Below are 19,648 nucleotides of genomic sequence, written 5' to 3'. Positions count from 1 at the left end.
TTACAGAATTTTTCTAGTTCTATGAAAAATACCATTGGAATTTGATAGGGACTGCATTAAGTATATAGATTTCTTTGGATATAGTATATATTAATTCCCCTAATCGATGAGCACAGTGTATCTTTCCCTTTCTTTCATCAATATCTTAGAGTTTTCAGAGTATGAGTCTGTTACCTCTTTGGTTTGATTTATTCCTAGGTATTTTATTCTTTTTGATGCAGTTATTAATGTGATTGTTTTCTTAATTTCTCTTGTAGTTTGTTAAGTATACAAAAATACAGCAGGTTTCTGTATTTTTGTATATTTGTATTCTGAAGTTTTACTGAATTCATATTAGTTCTCATAGTTTTTGGTAATGTCTTTAGGATTTTCTATCTATTGTATCATGTCACCTGCAAACAGTGACAGTTTAACTTCTTTTCTCGTTTGTATTTCTTTTCTTTCTTTTTCTTGTCTGTTTTCTGTGGCGAGGACTTCCAATATTGTGTTGAGTAAATGTGGCACGTGTGACACCTGTCTTCTGCCTGATCTTAGAGAAAATGCTTCAGCTTTTCACCATTGAGTATGATGTTGGACATGGGTTTGTCATATGCATGTGTGTGTGCTAAGTAGTTTCAGTCGTGTCTGACTCTTTGTGACCCTGTGGACTTCAGCCCACCAGGCTCCTCTCTCCATGGGATCCTCAGGCAGGAATACTGGAGTGGGTTGCCATGCCCTCCTCCAGGGTGGGTTTGTTATACATGACCTTTATTATGTTGAAGTACATTTCCTTTGTATCTACTTTGTTTAGTTTATCATAAGTTGATGTTGAATTTTGTCAAAAACTTTTTCTGTATCTGTTGAGATATTCATATGATTTTTATTCTTCATTGTGTTAGTGTGGTATATCATCTTGATTGATTTGTGGGTATTGAACCATCCTTGCATTCTGGGATAAATCCCATTTGATCGTGGTGTTTGGTCTTTTAATATATTGTTGAATTTGCTACACTAGTATTTTTACATCTGTGTTCATCAGTGATATTGGCTTGAAATTTTATTTTATTTGTGTTCTGTTTGGTTTTCATGTCAGGCTGATGCTGGCCTTATAGAATGAGTTCAAAATGTTCCTTCCTCTTTAACTTCTTAGAATAATTTGAGAAAGACAGGTTTGTTAGTTCAGTAGTTCAGTTCAGCTCAGTCATGTCTGACTCTTTGTGACCCCATGAACTGCAACATGCTGAGCTTCCCTGTCCCCCACCAACTCCCCAAGCCTGCTGAAGCTCATGTCCATCGAGTCAGTGATGCCATCCAACCATCTTATCCTCTGTCATCCCCTTCTCCTCCCGCCTTCAGTCTTTCCCAGCCTCAGGGTCTTTTCCATTGAGTCATTTCTTCACATCAGGTGGCCAGAGTATTAGAGCTTCAGCTTCAGCATCAGTCCTTTGAATGAATATTCAGGACTGATTTCCTTTAGGATGGACTGGTTGCATCTCCTTGCAGTCCAAGGGACTCTCAAGAGTCTTCTCCCAACACCACAGTTCAAAAGCATCAGTTGTTCGGTGTTCAGCCTTCTTTATGGTCCAACTCTCTTATTCATATATGACTACTGGAAAAACCATAGCTTTGACTAAATGGACCTTTGTTGGTAAAGTAATGTCTCTGCTTTTCAATATGCTGTCTAGATTGGTCATAGCTTTTCTTCCAAGGAACAAACATCTTCTAATTTCACAACTGCAGTCACCATCTGCAGTGATTTTAGAGCCCCCCAAAATAAAGTCTGTCACTGTTTCCATTGTTTCCCCATCTATTTCCCATGAAGTGATGGGACCAGATGCCATGATCTTTGTTTTTTGGATGTTGAGTTTTAAGCCAACTTTTTCACTCTCCCCTTTCACTTTCATCAAGAGGCTCCTCAGTTCCTCTTCGCTTTTTGCCATGAGGGTGATGTCATCTGCATATCTGAGGTTTGATATTTCTCCCAGCAACCTCAATTCCAGTTTGTGCTTTATCCAGCCCAGCATTCCTCATGGTGTACTCATTACATATAAGTTAAATAAGCAGGGTGACAATATACTCCTTTCCCAACCTGGAACTAGTCCGTTGTTCCATGTCTGGTTTTAACTGTTGCTTCTTGACCTGCATACAGATTTCTCAGGAGGCAGGTTAGGTGGTCTGGTATTCCCATCTCTTTAAGGATTTTCCACAGTTTATTGTGATCCACATAGTCAAAGGCTTTGGTGTAGTCAATAAACAGAAGTAGATGTTTTTCTGGAACTCTCTTGCTTTTTGAATGATCCAGCGGATGTTGGCAATTTGATCTCCGGTTCCTCTGCCTTTTCTAAATTGAGCTTGAACATCTGGAAGTTCTCGGTTCACGTACTGTTGAAGCCTGGCTTGGAGAATTTTAAGCATCACTTGACTAGGGTGTGAGATGAGTGCAATTGTGCAGTAGTTTGAGTATTCTTTGGCATTGCCTTTCTGGATGAAAACTGACCTTTTCGAGTCCTGTGGCCACTGCTGAGTTTTCTGAATTGGCTGGCATATGGATTGCAGCACTTTAACAGCATCATCTTTTATGTTTTTTAACTATTCCCTAAATGTTTGGTAGAATTCACTTGTGAGGTCATCTGGTCCTGGATTTTTATTACTTATGAGATTTTTGATTGTTGAATCATTTTCATTTCTGGTAAATGGTTCATTGATATTTTTTATATTATCCTGATTCAGTCTTGGGAGACTATGTTTTTCAGGATTTATCCATTTTTTTCTGAGTTGTCCATTTTATCGGCATATCATTGTTCATAGTAAACTCTTATTTTTTTATTTCCGCAATATCAACTGTAACTTCTCCTCTTTGATTTCTGATTTTATTTATTTGGGTCCTTTTTGATGGCTAAAGGCTAACAATTTTGTTTATTTTTTCAAAGAACCATCTCTTAGTTTCAGTGACCTTTTTTCTTTTTTTTAATCTCTGTATCCTTTCTTCTTCTTCTTTTTTTTTTGTCTGTACCTTGCAGCTTGCAGGATCTTAGTTCCCCAACAGAGATTAAACCTGTTCCCCCCTGCAGTGGAAGCACAGAGTCCTAACCACTGGACCTCCCAGGAATTTCTTGTATCATTTATTTCTATTCTGACCTTTATTGTTTCTTAACTTTGGATTTTTTCCTTCTTTTTCTAGGTCCTTCAGCTGTAACGTTAGATTATTTATTTGGAATTTTTCTTATTCCTGAGTTAGGCTTGTGTTGCTCTTAACTTCTTAGAACTGCTTTTGCCTCATCCTATGGATTTTAGATCATTATATTAACATTTTCATTTGTCTCCAGTAATTTTTTAAAATCTCTTTTTTGAGTTTACTAGTGACCAGTTACTTGTATAGTAGCTTGTTGTTTAGACTCTTATGTGTTTTTTGCAGTTTATTTCTTATAGTGGGTTTCTAGTCTTTCACTGTTGTGATTGGAAAAGCTGCCTAATAATTCAGTCTTAAATTTATTTATTTGAAATTGAAGTATAATTGATTTACAGGATTGTGCTAATTTCTGCTATACAGAAAAGTGACTCAGTTATACACACATACATATTCTTTTTTTAAAAATATTGTTTTCCATTATGGATTATCCCAGTAGACTGGATATAGTTCGCTGAGCTATACAGTAAGCCTTTATTTATCTGTTTTGAATGCAGTAACTTGCATCTACTAACTCCAGACTCCCAGTTCATCCCCTTCCCTCCCTCTCTCCCCTTTGGCAACCGCAAGAACGGTCTCTCTGTCTGTGAGTCTGTTTCTGTTTTGTAAAGAGGTCCATTTGTGCCACATTTTAGATTCCGCATGTAAGTGATAGCATATGGTATTTGTGTTCCTCTTTCTGACTGACTTCACTTCGTGTGATAATGTCTAGTTGCACTTCAAGCCTTAGTTGCTTGAGGCTTGTTTTGTAGCCTAGCATGTCATCATCTTAAAGAATGTTCCGTCTTCACTTGAAACTAATGTGTATCCCTGCTGCTTTTGGATGGAATGTTGTCTGTGCGTCTGTTAGGTTCATTTAGTCACATGTATCACTCAAGGCCAGTGCTTCCTTACTGGTTTACTGTCCAGATGATCTGTCCATTGAGGAAAGTGGAGTGTTAAAGTCCTCTACTACTATTGTGTTGTCAGTTTCTGCCTTTATGTTCATTAGTATTTTCTTTATGTACTTAGTAGGTGCTTCTATGTTGGGTACATAGATACTTATATATACAGTTGTTATATCTCCTTGTTGGCTTGATCCCTTTAGCATATGAGATGCTTCTTTGTCTCTTTTTGCTGTCTGTTTTGTCTGACATAAGTGTTGCTCCCCCAGTTTTCTTTTTATTTTCATTTGTATGGAAAACCTTTTTTCTGTCCCCTTATTTTCAGTCAGTGTGTGTCTTTAGATCTGAAGTAAGTCTCCTTTAGGCAGCATATATGTGGGTTTGGTGGCTCAGACTGTAAAGTGTCTGCCTCCAATGCGGGAGACCCAGGTTCGATCCCTGGGTTGGGAAGATCCCCTGGAGAAGGCAATGGCACCCCACTCCAGTACTCTTGCCTGGAAAATCCTGTGGATTGAGGAGCATGGTACGCTACAGTCCATGGGGTCGCAAAGAGTCGGACACGACTGAGCGACTTCACTTTCACTTTTGTTTTTTTTAATCCATTCAGCCACTCTTGTGTCTTTTAATTGGAGCTGTTAGTCATTTATGTTTGAAGTAGTTATCGATAGGTGTATATGTACTGCTGTTTTGTTGGTTGTCTTTCCTTTCTGGCTCTGTTTCTTTTGCTCCCTTCCCCCGTGACTTGATGACTGCCTTTAGTGTTATGCTTGGATTCCTTTCCTTTCTGTGTATCTATTACTGAGTTTTGGTTTTTGGTAACCATCAGATTCATTCCTTTTTTTTTTTTTTTTTTAGATTTTTTTTTTTTTATTTTTTTTTTATTTTTTTTTTTATTTTCCTATGCGGCACTAGTGGTAAAGAACCCGCTCTACCTACCAGTGCATAAGACATAAGAGACCTGGGGTCATGAAGGTCCCCTGGAGGAGGGCATGGCAACCCACTCTGGTATTCTTGCCTGGAAAATCCCATGAACAGAAGAGCCTGCAGGGCTATAGTCCATAGGGTCGCAGAGAGTTAGACATGACTAAAGCAACTTAGTATGGTGCAACAGCACATATATGTGGTTATTTTAAGTTGATGATTTCTGAAGTTTGAATGCATTCTAACTGCTCTCTGTTTTTACTGTCCTTGCCCCCCTACATCTAATTTTTTGTGGTCATATTTTGTGTTTTTGTTTTGTTTGTCCCTTAACTGCATATGTGGCTATACATGGTTTTACTACTTTTGTCTTTTAGTCTTTCTAGGTTTTTAGGCTTTATCAGTTGTTCATCTGCTGCCTTTACTGTACACTTGCCTTTACCAATGCGATTCTTCCCTTCGTAAGTTTCATATTTCTAGATGTGGTTCTTTGTTTTCTACTTAGAGAAGTCCCTTTAATATTTCTTGTAAAGCTCTTTTAGTGATGCTGAACTCTTTTAGCTTTTGCTTGTCTAGAAAGTTCTTCATCTTTTCTCCCAATCTGAAGGATAGCTTTTCTGGGTAGTGTTCTTGGTTGAAGGTTTTTTCCTTTTATCACTTTGAATATATGGTGCCATTCCCTTTTGGCCTGACTTTTCAGTTCTGCTGAAAAGTCAGTGACAGCCTTATGGTAGGTCCCTTGTGGATAACTAGTTGCTTTTCCCGTGTTGCTTTTAAAATTCTTTTTCTTTAATTTTTCCATTTTAATTATATTTTGTCTTCATGTGAACTGCTTTTGGTTCATCTTGTTTGGCACTCTGTGCTTCTTGGACCTGAATGTGTTTCTTTCCCCAGGTTAGGGACATTTTCAGCTATGATTCACATACGCTTTGTGCTTGTTAGTATGCTTGATGTTGTCTAGAGGTATAAACTATACTCTTTTTTTGTTATCTCTTCAGCTTGAGTGATTACTACTCTTTGCCAGATTGCTGATCTGTTCCCCTATATCATCTAATTTGTTGTTCCTTCTAGTATATTTTCAATTTCAGTTTTGTATTCTTTAGCTCTGTTTGGTTCTTCTTGATGTTTTCTAACTACTGAAATTTTATGTTCATTCATTCTTCTGAGTTTGGTGAGCATCTTTGTGTTCATCACCTTGAGCTTTTTATCCAGTAGATTGCTTATCTCCATTTGTTCTTTTTTTTTTTTTTTGCTGTGATTTGACTAGATTTTAATTGTATTCTTTGAAGTATGGGAACATCTTATAAAGTAGTGGAAAAATCCCTTTTAAACCTGTATTTTGGAAGAATGTTCTTTTCTGAGGTTATGTCTTGTATCTTTGTTGAGAACGTATTCCTCTGTCTCCTCACTGGGCTCTGTTCACTGTATTTATTTCTGTGTGTTAGGTAGACTTCAAGGTGGGTAGGTTGTTTATGTTTCCCATCTTGGAGAAGTGGCCGTATTTAGTAGACCTCCTCTGGGGCCCAGGCAACGTGTGCCCTTCTGCTCACCAGAACTTTTTACTTGGGGTGTTCCCTCTGTGGGCTGTGTACATCCTTCTGTTGTGGTGAGACTGATGACTGTGGGAGTGCTGGAAGGCAGGGCTGGCCCTCGCCCTGGCTGGCTGCGAGGTTGTGCCTCGTGTGGTGACTGCAGGCCCAGTCGAGAGAAGGGTAGCCTTCCTGTGAGGTTGACTGCATCACCCAGGGGCTCAGGGCTGTTCCTGGCCCATTGGACGAGTCCCTGTGTGGCTCTCTTCTGGAAAGCCAGGGGCTTGTGCTGGCCAGCAGGTGGGCAGGGCAGGGATGCCAGCACTAACAGACCAGAGGAAAGATTCCAGAAAGATGTGTTCCAATGCCACTGCTACTGGGGGTAGAACAGATTCCCCAAAACAGCTGACCCCGGCTCCTTTCAAGCTGCTACCTCTCTGTTGAGACTCAGAACATGTGCCATCTTACGTGTGCCTTAAGAGCTGAATCTTATTCCTGTATCTCTCCAGTTCTCTTGAACAGAAGTTCTGCTAGTTTTTCAAAGCTGTATATTCTAGGGGCTTGTCTTTCCAGTTCAGGATCCCCAGGCTGGGGAGCCCCATTTGGGCCTCCGTCTCCTCACTCCTTGGAAAGAACCTCTGTGCTTGGGATATCCCTTCCATTTGTGGTTTGCCAACATAGGGGTATGGGTCTCCACCTCTCCTACCCATCTTGTGTGGTTTCTTCTGTATGTCTTTAGTTGTGGAAAATCTTTTCTGCTAGTGTTCAGGTAGGTCATTCTCATAGATAGTTGCTCTGTAAGTAGTTGTAATTTTGGTGTGCCCATGGAGGAGATGAGTTTAGGGTCTTCCCACTTCACCGTCTTGGCCACTTCCCCTGTCCTTGAAATTTTATCTCAATTCTCTATTTGATTTGTTTATTTCTCTATTATCTTTACTGACAGTACCTAAGAATTGAAGAGTAAGAAAAATGTCGAAAATTATTTTTCTTTTTTTTCAGAGACCTCTGTGTAGTGAGTCCTACCTGTTACTAGTCATTGAACTGTTGGAAAGGATGTGTTAATGAAACTAGTTCTCCCAGCAAAGCAAAGAATATATAGGGGTCCTCAAATGACCTTTTCTGACAAACTAGATGATGAAATTTGATAGTATTCTGTGAGATTTTGGTCCAGTTTAGCTCTCATAGCCATTCATCTTTACCATCCTCCTGTAAAAATATGTTAATTTAGGACAAGGACTTAAGAAAAATACTAATAAAAATTTTGAATTCCCCAAGGATTATAAAATGTAGTTGTGTCACATGGGAGGAAACCAGTTTTAGGACATCCTCATCCTTTTCTTGAGTTTTAAGATACTCTTGGGCCTCACTTTTTGGAAGTGCAGAGTATACGGATGGAGAAGGAAATGGCAGCCCGCTCCAGTATTCTTGCCTAGAGAATCCTGTGGACAGGGGAGCCTGGTGGGCTGCTGTCCATGGGGTCGCACAGAGTCAGACACAACTGAAGTGACTTAGCATGCATGCATGCCTTGGAGAAGGAAATAACCCACTCCAGTATTCTTGCCTGGAGAATCCCAGGGACAGAGGAGCCCGGTGGGCTGCTGTCTGTGGGGTCACACGGAGTCAGACACGACTGAAGCAACTTAGCAGCAGCAGAGTATACGGAAGGAAGGAAGTAGGGTGAGGAGATTAGAGTAATAACTTGAAATGTGCATATATGCCTGATCTAGGCCCTGGGCCTTTCTTTTATCTTAATGGATATTTATCTAACATTCGGGACTGACAGTTTTAAAAAGCAGTACCTATTTCTGTTTCGCTTATTTTCTTCTACATGTGTTGTCCTATAAACAATAATAATAATATATAATATTGGAAGCTGCTTTTCTTTTAAGCATATATAGATCAGGAAATTTTTTGGCTATAGTTTACAGTGGTCTTTAAAGTTCCTCATAGCTTTTCAGGAACTTGCTCTTGTTATTGTCCTTGGTGAGTTTGTGTTGCTGGAAATACATATAGTTTAGCATGCTGTGAATGTTTAGCCAGTCTTCAAACTGAATTTGTGCTACCATTAAAAATATGTGTTTAGGATGCTCTCGTATTTTATAAAATAACAGCAGAACATATGACTTCACTTCATCATGTTGCCCTAAGGTAGAAAGAAAACTGGAGTGTGTTACAAACTAGAAGAAGGTAACTGCTTCTTCTAAAGTTAAAATAATAGATATGTTCATTTGTCCTAGGGTATGGCCAATATGCATGTATAATAAATAATAAAAGGCTTATGCCAGTTGGAAGTTCAGAATAAAGAGATGTAATTGATTCATCTGTACTATTTTCTGTATCATCAAACTGACTCTATAAAGTATTTTAGCAAAACTTCAGTTCTGATATATTAGGTACTTTAGATCTTTAAATCCCTGGTGTAATTAGTGCTAATTCTTTATGTCATGTATGTTGACTTAATAATTGACTCAAAGTTCAAAAAGAAAATTTAGGTTTAGTTGTTTTCTCTAAGCCTTCACTGTTCTGCCAGCTCCATGTGGTTACTGATCACTTTAAATGTTGCTAGGTTACTTTACCTAGTTGACTATAAACTATACTCAGTTTTGAAGACTTGGTACAGAAAATCCATATAAAGTATTGGTAAAAATTTTTATGCTGATGAAATGTCATCTTTATATATAATTAGTAATATTTTGTAAGTACTGGGTTAGGTAAAGTAACAAAATGAATTTCACCAGCTTCTTTTTTACCTTTTTAATGACCCTACTAGATAATTTTAAAGCATATATATATATATATATATATATATATATAAAACTTGCATTTTACTTTTGACAGCATTGTTCTAGGCTCTCACATGGTCCAAGCAATATGTGATGAGGATATGGATTGGGACAGTTAAAATGATACTAGATAAGGAGAGAAAATTGGGATTGATTTCAAACATAGTCTATAGACTCAGTAATTGATTCCATGGAGTGGTTCAGGAGATGTCAAAGACTTTTGATTTGGATAAGTGGATGGTAACATCATTAAGAAAGGGAACATAATAAGAGGAAGAGGCAATAGAGATAATAGCTGTTGTTATTTCGCTGAACATGTGTTTTCACTAATTCATTGAAACATTTAGGGTTAAACATTATAAGATGGTCATGTTTAAGATTCTTCTCTCCTGTTCCCACCTCTTTACAGAATTTGAATTCAGAAGATCAGAAAACATCCAATATTGAACATATAAGCTGCAGTGAGGGAGAAGATTTTGCAAATGTGAAAAAGAAGGCCAAAATAGACATTCATTACAAAAATAGTCCCCCCAAATATACTGTTCCAGTTAGTGTAAAGACTGTAGAATCTCCTCTCAATGAAAACATTTATAATTCGGCTTCATTTAAAGATGAGAAAATCATAGACACTGATAGTGAGCCTGAAGAAGGTGAAATTACAGACTCTCAGACCGAGGACAGTTACGATGAAGACACTGCCAGTGAAGACAATGCAACTGCAGAAGACACTGAAGATGAAGGTGAGTAAACAGCCGTTATATTCCGGTCACTGTCAAAGTACAGCACAGTAGTTAAAAGTGTTGGTAGCCCATATATTTGCCCAAAAGTGAGCTGATTGTTTTAAAGAGATTATTTTAATAACATTATTAAAAATGATAACTTTGGTTATATTTACAGTAGGGTGTGAATAAATGACTACTACTTGGATCCTAAAGTTCAGTTGCATTGAATGGCCTACTCAGTTGAACAAAAAACCAAGTTACCTACTCTTTCCTAGAGTGCTAAGTCTATTTTAACGGGTTAGATATTTATTGTCCACTTTTATAGTTGAGGGAGGGAAGCCAGTTGCCTTTAAAGAGTAGGCCATTAATTCAGCTACATAGGTATTATGGTAAATCTGATTTTTTTTTTTTACTTGATATAATGACATACTTTGAAAACTCAGAATTTTGTAGTAGTGTGTACAAGCTTAGTTTGTTCTTAATGGAATTTCCTCTCATTTTTTTCTTAAAAAGGTAGACTCAGTTTTTCTAACTTAAAAAATGCTTTTTTTGGGGGGCATATTTTCAAATACCAATACCTTAAAAAAGAGAGAGTTGATTATTTTGTAATTGTGATAGCTGCTGTATATCTTTAGGTTGATTATTTTAAATTGCCAATGTTGTTAAAACTTACGTATTGTGTATGTCACATAGCAGAATTTGAGAAGGTTGTTTTAAACAGAAGGAAGATTTTTGATCAGTTTATTTTAGTTTTATGTATGCTTTCTCGGAGAAGGCAACGGCACCCCACTCCACTACTCTTGCCTGGAAAATCCCATGGATGGAGGAGCCTGGTGGGCTGCAGTCCATGGGGTCGCAAAGAGTCAGACACGACTGAGCGACTTCACTTTCACGTTTCACTTTCGTGCATTGGAGAAGGAAATGGCAGCCCACTCCAGTGTTCTTGCCTGGAGAATCCCAGGGACAGGGGATCCTGGTGGGCTGCCATCTATGGGGTCGCACAGAGTCGGACATGACTGAAGCGACTTAGCAGCAGCAGTATGCTTTCTACTATTCCCTGGGCATTTGTTATTTTTGAGTTAATATTTACCTGTTTCTTTCTTTGGCAGATGAAGAAAAAATCTGGCCTCCATGTATTAGAGTAATTGTAATTAGATCACCTGTGTTGCAGACAGGCTCACTTTTTATCATTACAGCTGTAAATCCTGCTACAATTGGAAGGTAAAAATGTTTACCATTATCGTATTCTGTTTATTTTTCTTATTCCAATTATTAAATATGTGTGGTACTTGTAGAATAGACTAAAAATGATATCCTTGTTCCTCCCTCTCTCAGAAAATATTCTGACACTTACCTTTTGTCACGTGGTTTTGGAAGTCGATTGCAGACATAACTTCATTGTCCCTAAAGCGGTCTGCTGATGTAAAGAGTTAAAATCTTGGTTGATACCTTCCAGAGAGATTTCATCATTTTCTTACCTTTGGTATTGCCTTTTTTTAGGCTTAAGTTACTTATTTAAACCCAGTATGACCTCCTTCTTTGATCCTTTTCCTTTACCCCTATGTAACTAGAGAAGTAGGTTTTAATCATGAGTACGATAATTTCCTTTTTTCCCAAGTGGAAAGGTAATATATCATCAATTCAGGTTTCATACAGTATCTTAATTTTAAATTCTTGGAAAATAGGTATGTTCCTTTTACACGTAGTAATAGAAGTGGAAACATAGTCAACAGATCTGGACTGACATTACTACAAAGGATATTTGGTCCTACTGGATGTTCACTAGCCTCTGACAGATGTACCAAACCAGGGGTCCCCATCCCTTGGACCTGTTAGGAATCGGGCTGCACAGCAGGAGAGGAGCACTGGGTGAGCGAGGAAAACTTCATCTTGTTTATAGCTGCGCCTCATCACTCGCAACACACTTCAGATGTCACTGTTTGCCGTCACCTCCAGATGGGACTATCTAATTGCAGAAGGCCAAGCTCAGGGCTCTCTGATTCTACATCGTGGTGAATTGTATAATTATATCATTCTATATCACAATATAATAATAATAGAAATAAAGTGCATAATAAATGTAATGCAGTTGAATCATCCCAAATACTCTTGCCCTGGTCTGTGGAAAAACTGTCTTCCATGGAACTGGTTCCTGGTGCCAGAAAGGTTGGGGACCGCTACAATTACCTTATGAAAGAGTTAAGGTAATTCCAGGACCTACTTTGAAACATGAAATTTAGAGTAGCATTACGGAAACTGGGTTTAATCTGGGAGACTTGAATCCTAACATATTTTTTAAAGCAAAATTATCTTTAAAAAAGTTCTTTAAATATGTCTCAAAAAGTATTAAAGGCATTTTAATTTTACTTAACTCTGCAGAGAAAAAGATATGGAGCATACTCTCCGAATCCCTGAAGTTGGTGTCAGTAAAGTAAGTTCTTTGATTTTTCAGATACAGCTTCCTCGGTGTGACTTTGTAAATCATCATTTTGGCAGAAAGCTAGGGTTTTTCAGATGAAAAAGAAAGGTTAATTGTCAATATAGTAATGGTAATGAAAGTAATGAAGGTTGTTTATTCCATTACTTGAGAAAAAAAAATTCTCCATCAAAATTTGGATGAACTAAAATAATGTTTAGTTTTTAACTGTCTGGAGCAGGAGTAGAAAATGTAGACAAAGTATTAAAGTAATACCTGTTTAGCAAATATTTATTGAGTGAAGTCAGTATGCTGGGTATTGTGGTAGTTCAAAAATAAATCATATGTCGATTCAGGCTACTTTAGTGCGTAGTTACTTTAAATTTCAGTCCATGGTATTTTTCAACTCAAGAATAATCTATCCTCTACCACTCAAGTCTTTTTCTAGTTGATTTTACAGCTTTTCCTAGTTGATTTTCTAATGGTTTCTGGAAAAAGAGCAGTTGGGTTTTTCAAAACAAAAAGAACAGAGTTGCAACTAAAGTTATAAGATTTAGCTATCAAAAGTCTTATCTTTTTTCTTTACTACATTTTCTGTGGTTTTCCCCCTTCCCTTTTATAATTGTTATTTTTTTTGACCTTTCATCAACCCCATTTTGTTTCTATTTAATGGATTATAATATGATTCTAAACTGTATTTTTGTGATTTTTGTCTTTTTGGAATGAAATTTGTTTTTTCATTATTAGTTGAAAGTCTGATTATTTTACTTTGTTTGGATTCACTCAGAGGGAATGAAGTCCTTGTAATCTTAATTCAGACCAAATTATCTTCCTTTTTTACCTTCTCATGATGCTTGGTTTTTCTGCCTCCAAAGAAAAACCCGTCTATAACTTAAATAACAAAGACGTCCTTCTACTTCAGTCTGAAATGTAGGTAGTTCTCTGGTGGCATTTCTGCTTTTCCTTTCTTTGAAACAAACGTGTCCACTGGTGGGGTAGGTAATTTGTTAGTTGTGTGAAATCAGTTTGACAGTATGTATCACACATATTCAGATATATGAAAAAGTTAAAGTCAAAAAACTCCAACATATTTCATATTAATATTAGGAGAAAAACAGAAACTAATATTTAACCAGTGTATAGGAGAGGATTTTCTAAGTTTAAAAAAAGAAACAAAATCACAGAATATGAGGTAATTTTGAATAATTTAAGTAAGAAATAAATTTAAATGGCAGTCTAAGATAATCAGATCTATATATCCCTTATATTTTAAGAGCTCATACAAATTCATTTTTTAAACCCCACTATGATACCAACAGGTAAATGAGTGAAGGACATAGATAAGTAATTCACAGTAGAGGAAATATGCTTAACTTGCAAAAACCATTCAATATTTGTAGTAATTCAAGAAATACAATTGAGACCAAAGTGTTAGTTTTCATTCATCCCGTTTATTAAATATCATTCCTATTGAGAGCATAATTTAGAAAGGTCTTTGGAATAAGGTTTCCAGTCATAAGATTTGAAGTTATTTAAACTCTTTGATATAGTTTTTCTAAACAACCCAATTGAAAGAAATGTATGAAGGACATGAAGAGAAAATTTACAGAAGATGAAACCCAGATGGCTAAAAATATAAGAAGAGATTTCAGCCTCACCTGTAATCAGGAAAATGCAAATTAAAACCACAGTAATGAAATTTAATTTCACACTTGATATGCTTACAAAAGCTAAAAATTCTGACAATACAAAGTGTTATTTAAAACTGTATAGATCAACGGAAATTCTTATAGATTGGTGTTGAGACTGTATATTGGTCCAACCATTTTGGAAAATGATATGTGTGTGCTTAGTCATGTCTGACTTTTTGCGACTCCATGGACTGTAACCCACCAGGCTCCTGTGTCCATGGGATTATCCCAGCAGCAGTACTGGAGTGGGTTGCCATTTCCTACTCCAGGGGATCTTCCTGACCCAGGGATCAAACTTGCAGCTCCTGCATTGGCAGATGGATTCCTTACCACTTGAGCCCCCTGTGAAGCCTGGAAAATCATATGGCAGTATCTAATAAAGTTTGTTTGCCTGTAGATGGCTTAGCAGTTTCATTCCTAAGTGTATACCCCCAGAGAAACCCTTGTATTGTCCACAGGAAGAGTGCATGGACAGGGTTGTTCATAGAAGCATTTTGAAAACTAGTAAAACCTGGGGAAAAAACCTGGCTGTTGTCATTAAAAGAATATGTATTATAGCTGCTGGTACAGCTAGAGCTGCACTACAGCTAGATGGTATTAAGCCAAAGATGCAAGATAAAGGAGATAAATACTGTTAGCATACATTTGTCCAAGCTCATCAGACTGTTGGAGAAGGCAATGGCAACCCACTCCAGTACTCTTGCCTGGAAAATCCCACGGACAGAGGAGCCTGGTAGGCTACAGTCCATGGGATCGCGAAGAGTCCAACACGACTGAGTGACTTCCCTTTCACTGTTTAGTTTCATGCATTGGAGAAGGAAATGGCAACCCACTCCAGTGTTCTTGCCTGGAGAATCCCAGGGAAGGGGAGCCTGGTGGGCTGCCGTCTATGGGGTCGCACAGAGTCGGACACGACTGAAGTGACTTAGGAGCAGCAGCAGCAACAGTAACGGTTGTGTAACCATTGCTGCAGTCAATTTTAGAACATTTTCATCACTTTGAAAAAAAGTATCATGCTCAATAGTAGTCCTTCCCCATTCCTTCCTCACCTCCCACAGCCCTAGGCAACCACCAGTTTACTTTCTGTTTCTGTGGATTTGCCTGTTCTTCACATTTCGTGTAAATGGAATCATATTAATAATACGGTATGTAGTCTTTTGTAACTAGCTTGTACACTTAGCTTGTCTTCAAGATTCATCCTTGTTGTAGCAAGTATCAGTACTTCATTTGTTTTTATTGCCAAATAATAATACTCCATTGTTCAGACACACTATAGTATTTTGTTTATCTGTTCATCAACTATTAGACATTTGAATTGTTTCCATTTTTTGGTTATTAAGAGTAATGCTGCTAAGTTTGTTTGGAAGTGTAGTTTTCATTTCTCTTGATACCTACCTTTGAGTAGAATTATTGAGTCATATGGTAACTCTGTTTAGCATTTTGAGGAACTGTCAAACTTCCCCAAAAAGCAGCTGCATCATTTTATGTGACCACCATCTATGTATGGTTTATGGAACTTTAAATATTTTTGCAGCTCTATATCCAGTTAAACACACATGTATTGAGTATGTGCCTAATATATGTGAAGCACTATATTATATACTAAGTGGTGAGCACATTGTCAACTAAATGTAAGCAATAATTGTAAGCAGTACAGTGGCCTTCACATATACAGTAACTTTGTATAGTTTAAGTGTTACATAAACAAAGTGCTGTGGAGCAGGAGGGAGTGATTAGTCCTGAGTATTGAAAATTTGGAAACTCTGAGAAGTTGACCTTGAATATTTCAAATCACCTTTGTATTAAAAATTTTTAATGATGTGAGCAACTATATTAGGTGAAAAATTATTTCAAACTATATATAGTATTATCTCAAGAATATTATAAAAGTAGGAAAGATAGGACACATACTAAGTTATTAATGGTAATTATAGGTGGGGTTACAGGTGGGTGACTTTTTCTCCTGCAGCCTTCTTATTTCTACCAGAAGCATTGAAATTCTTTTGTATTCAGAAAAAAAATGTATTAAGAATAATACAAGTTAAATCATCAGAGTCCACTGCATTTTATCATGGAGAAATTATTATCTGTGATTTTTAAAAGTATAATAATTTATAATTACCTGGTTTCTTTTTTTAAGTTTCATGCAGAAATTTATTTTGACCATGACTTACAAAGTTATGTCCTTGTGGATCAAGGCAGTCAGAATGGTACAGTTGTTAATGGAAAACAGATTCTTCAGGTAAGTGTATATTTATTAATTAAGTACTTGCATATTCTTTTAAAAAACTGAACTGGAATATTTTATCCCTCACGGCATAGTTATCATAGTGATTATACATATCATTTAGTTCAGATTGGTATTCAAGCCAGATGTATTAATGTGGAAGAGAATTCTTAGAGCGGAAAAATACATACAGTAAGTAGATACTTAACTGCTAAGTTTTGCCTTTCTAATTATGTATCTATGCCTTATTTTTAGAGATAAATGCATTTTAAAGCCATACAAAGGAAGTTGTTCTTATAGCAACTTTAGGGGCCATTCTTTTGTGTGTGTTTTTTATTTTTTTAAGCTGTTTTAACAGAAATGTTAAATTGGAAAACTCCTTGAAAGCAGGGGCTATGTCTGTTCAGTTAACTCTTTCATCCCTAACATGTAGCAGAGTGCTTAGCACCTAATAAGATAATATGTGGAAGGAGGAGAGGAAGGGAGGTCTTAGTTAAAGATCAAAAATGAAATAAAAATTATCAAGAGAAGAAAGAAAAAGGGAAATATGATGCGATTTATCTCCTTAATATGTCATCTTTTTGACTGTGATGATTATTCATTTTGGTAATAGATTGAAGTTTGGGTTGGATATTTCTCTGATAGCATTGGGTATGGAGATGGGGAGATAGTGGATTTTGATAATATAAAAATTAGAAGTTGCTCAGTTCATCTGTCTGCTCCACTAATAGAATATTACATATCACCCTCATGTTGTGGAAATGGGTATGTATGCATATGTCTGTCTGTCTCATTGAGAACCATCTCAAAATTTTTTGTTATAATCTGACGTTATTTATAGTAACCATAAAATAAATAATCATATGTAACTCTTGGATTTCTGTTTTGTTATTTTTTCCCCTTTAGCCCAAAACTAAATGTGACCCTTATGTACTTGAGCATGGGGATGAAGTGAAAATTGGAGAGACTGTGTTGTCGTTTCATATTCACCCTGGCAGCGATACCTGTGATGGCTGTGAGCCAGGGCAGGTTAGAGCTCACCTTCGTCTTGATAAGAAAGATGAACTTTTTGGTATGTGAAACATACTGTTTATGTGTGTGATAACTTTTTAATTCACCAAAGTGTTCTAAAAAATGTATCAGTAGCTACCAGCTTCATATCTAATTGATATAATACTCTATTGAGATACATTTATATTTCAGTGAATACTATCAGATGAGGCTAAAAAAATAACACGTTTTGAAATGTGAGACTTAGGTAGTAGATTATGATTGTAGTTGATTTTTCTATGTAATGGTTTAGTTGTACTGTTATAGCGTTAGGTTACTTTCTGACCAGGAATGATAATTGATAGCTCTGCTGTTGCTAATCCATCTACAGCTTTTTATCTTTTTAATTATTTATTTGGTTGGCCATGCCAGGTCTTAGGTATGTCACACGGGGTCTTAGGTGTGGCCCGCGGGCCCTTTCTTGCTGTATGCAGGATGTAGGTCCCTGACCAGGAGTTAACCTAGGCCCCCTGTGTTGGGAGCACAGTCTTACCACTGAACTACCAGGGAAGTCCCAAGTCTGTGGGGCTTTGAAGCAGCACTGCAGTGGTAGTTAACTGTCCTTCAGAGGAGTAATTGTGACACAGTTAAATAAAAATGTGTTGTGTTAGTCACTAAGTTGTGCCTGGCTCCTTTGCAACCCCATGGACTATAGCCCACCAGGCTCCTCTGGCCATGGGATTCTCCAGGCAAGAATACTGAGGTGGGTTGCCATTTCTTCCTCCAGAGGCTCTTCCCGACCCAGGGATCAGACCCACCTCTCCTACATTGGCAGGTGGATTCTTTACCACTGAGCCACCTGGGAAGCCCAAGGGTTCTCTTTAACATCTATTTACTGTTATAAAAAGTAATCCACAGTTAAACTTTGATGTAAAATAGTAACATAGAAAATTAATAGGCTAAGGTATTAAGATTTATTGGTTGATATGTCTGCTTCCCTAATTACAGTTTGTTGACGTATTATCTGTGTATATACCATTATTTTCTATAATAGTACTGTAAAAGGTTGCTATCTTGTTAAAACTTTCTTATTTAAGGCTTTAAAAATTGAAAGATACTCTGAACTAGTAATTTTCCTTACATTATTTTTTCCTCTTAATGCTAACTAAATGTTCATTATGTATTTTTTGTTTTCCTATATACTACATTATGAAAATGAGTAAGGCACACTACACAATAATGTGACTCTTGAATTCTGTGTTTTTTATTTTGCACAAACTTATGTTCTTTCAGAGAACTCACAGTATTTCTACATCTGGGATACTATTACAATAACCATATTGAAAAATTAAGATGTTCAGTATTTCTTTTAGTATCTAAACTGTAACATTCTTATACTCTTTGGGGTTTGATTTACTTTCCAATTAGATTTAATTACCAAAATGCTGAAAGGACATCATCACAACCCAAGATACTTTTATATTAATTTATTTGAACTTTTTGTTAATTTGGAGATGTAATACTAGTACTATTAGTTTTTCATTATTAAATAAACAGTATTATAACAAACTTAGTGTTTTTTTTTTAAACTCAATTTTTCCTTGTAGTTGGTCCAACACTAAGTAAGGAGGAAAAAGAGTTGGAAAGGAGGAAAGAATTAAAGAAAATACGAGTAAAATATGGTTTGCAGGTAAGGGAGTTAAATATTGTTACATGTGCTAAACTGGGTGTCTGGTTTTGTGTAAAAGTGCCTTTAGATCAGCATGCTGTGCTGAGTTGCTCAGTCATGTCCGACTCTTTGCGACCCCATGGGCTGTAGCCCACCAGGCTTCTCTGTCCATGGGATTCTCCAGGCGAGAATACTAGAGTGGATTTCCAGGCCCTCCTCCAGGGGATCTTCCCAACCCAAGGATCGAACCCAGGTCTCCTGCATTGCAGGTGGATTCTTTACCGTTTGAGCCGCCAGGGAAGCCCAAGAATACTGGAATGGATAGCCTATCCCTTCTCCAGCCAATCTTCCCAACCCAGGAACTGATCATTGCTCCTGCATTGCAGGCAGATTTTTGACCAGCTGAGCTACCAGGGAAGCCCTTAGATAAGCATAGTCAATTTTTATATACAAAAGAGAAGAGCTACTCATAATTATTTTGAGATTGATGTAATTCCTGCTAGTTGTTTATTGTTTACTTCAACAACTATTGAGATTGGAGCAGAAAACAGATGATAATACTCTACATTTCAGTAGCCATTTCTGATTTTTAAAAAACTTATATTAAAACGATACCATTGAAAAATACAGTCAGAGTGCTAATGCTGCCTGAT

General features: G+C 37.0%; 1 protein-coding gene across 1 annotated transcript in view; it reads left to right on the top strand.

The window, feature by feature from the left end:
* LOC120860941 (angiogenic factor with G patch and FHA domains 1) overlaps positions 1–19,648 on the top strand; it is a 44,593-nt gene that overhangs the window by 13,979 nt on the left and 10,966 nt on the right. The window contains exons 6-11 of the mRNA XM_040236653.1: positions 9,690–10,020; positions 11,112–11,223; positions 12,382–12,433; positions 16,250–16,351; positions 17,243–17,408; positions 18,934–19,016. Of these exons, the coding sequence (XP_040092587.1) occupies positions 9,690–10,020; positions 11,112–11,223; positions 12,382–12,433; positions 16,250–16,351; positions 17,243–17,408; positions 18,934–19,016 (846 nt within the window). The remainder of the gene's footprint in view (positions 1–9,689; positions 10,021–11,111; positions 11,224–12,381; positions 12,434–16,249; positions 16,352–17,242; positions 17,409–18,933; positions 19,017–19,648) is intronic.

This window comes from Oryx dammah, unplaced genomic scaffold, assembly GCF_014754425.2.
Source record: "Oryx dammah isolate SB20612 unplaced genomic scaffold, SCBI_Odam_1.1 HiC_scaffold_11210, whole genome shotgun sequence".
Lineage (NCBI taxonomy): Eukaryota > Metazoa > Chordata > Mammalia > Artiodactyla > Bovidae > Oryx > Oryx dammah.
This window is presented reverse-complemented; position numbering and strand designations above follow the sequence as displayed.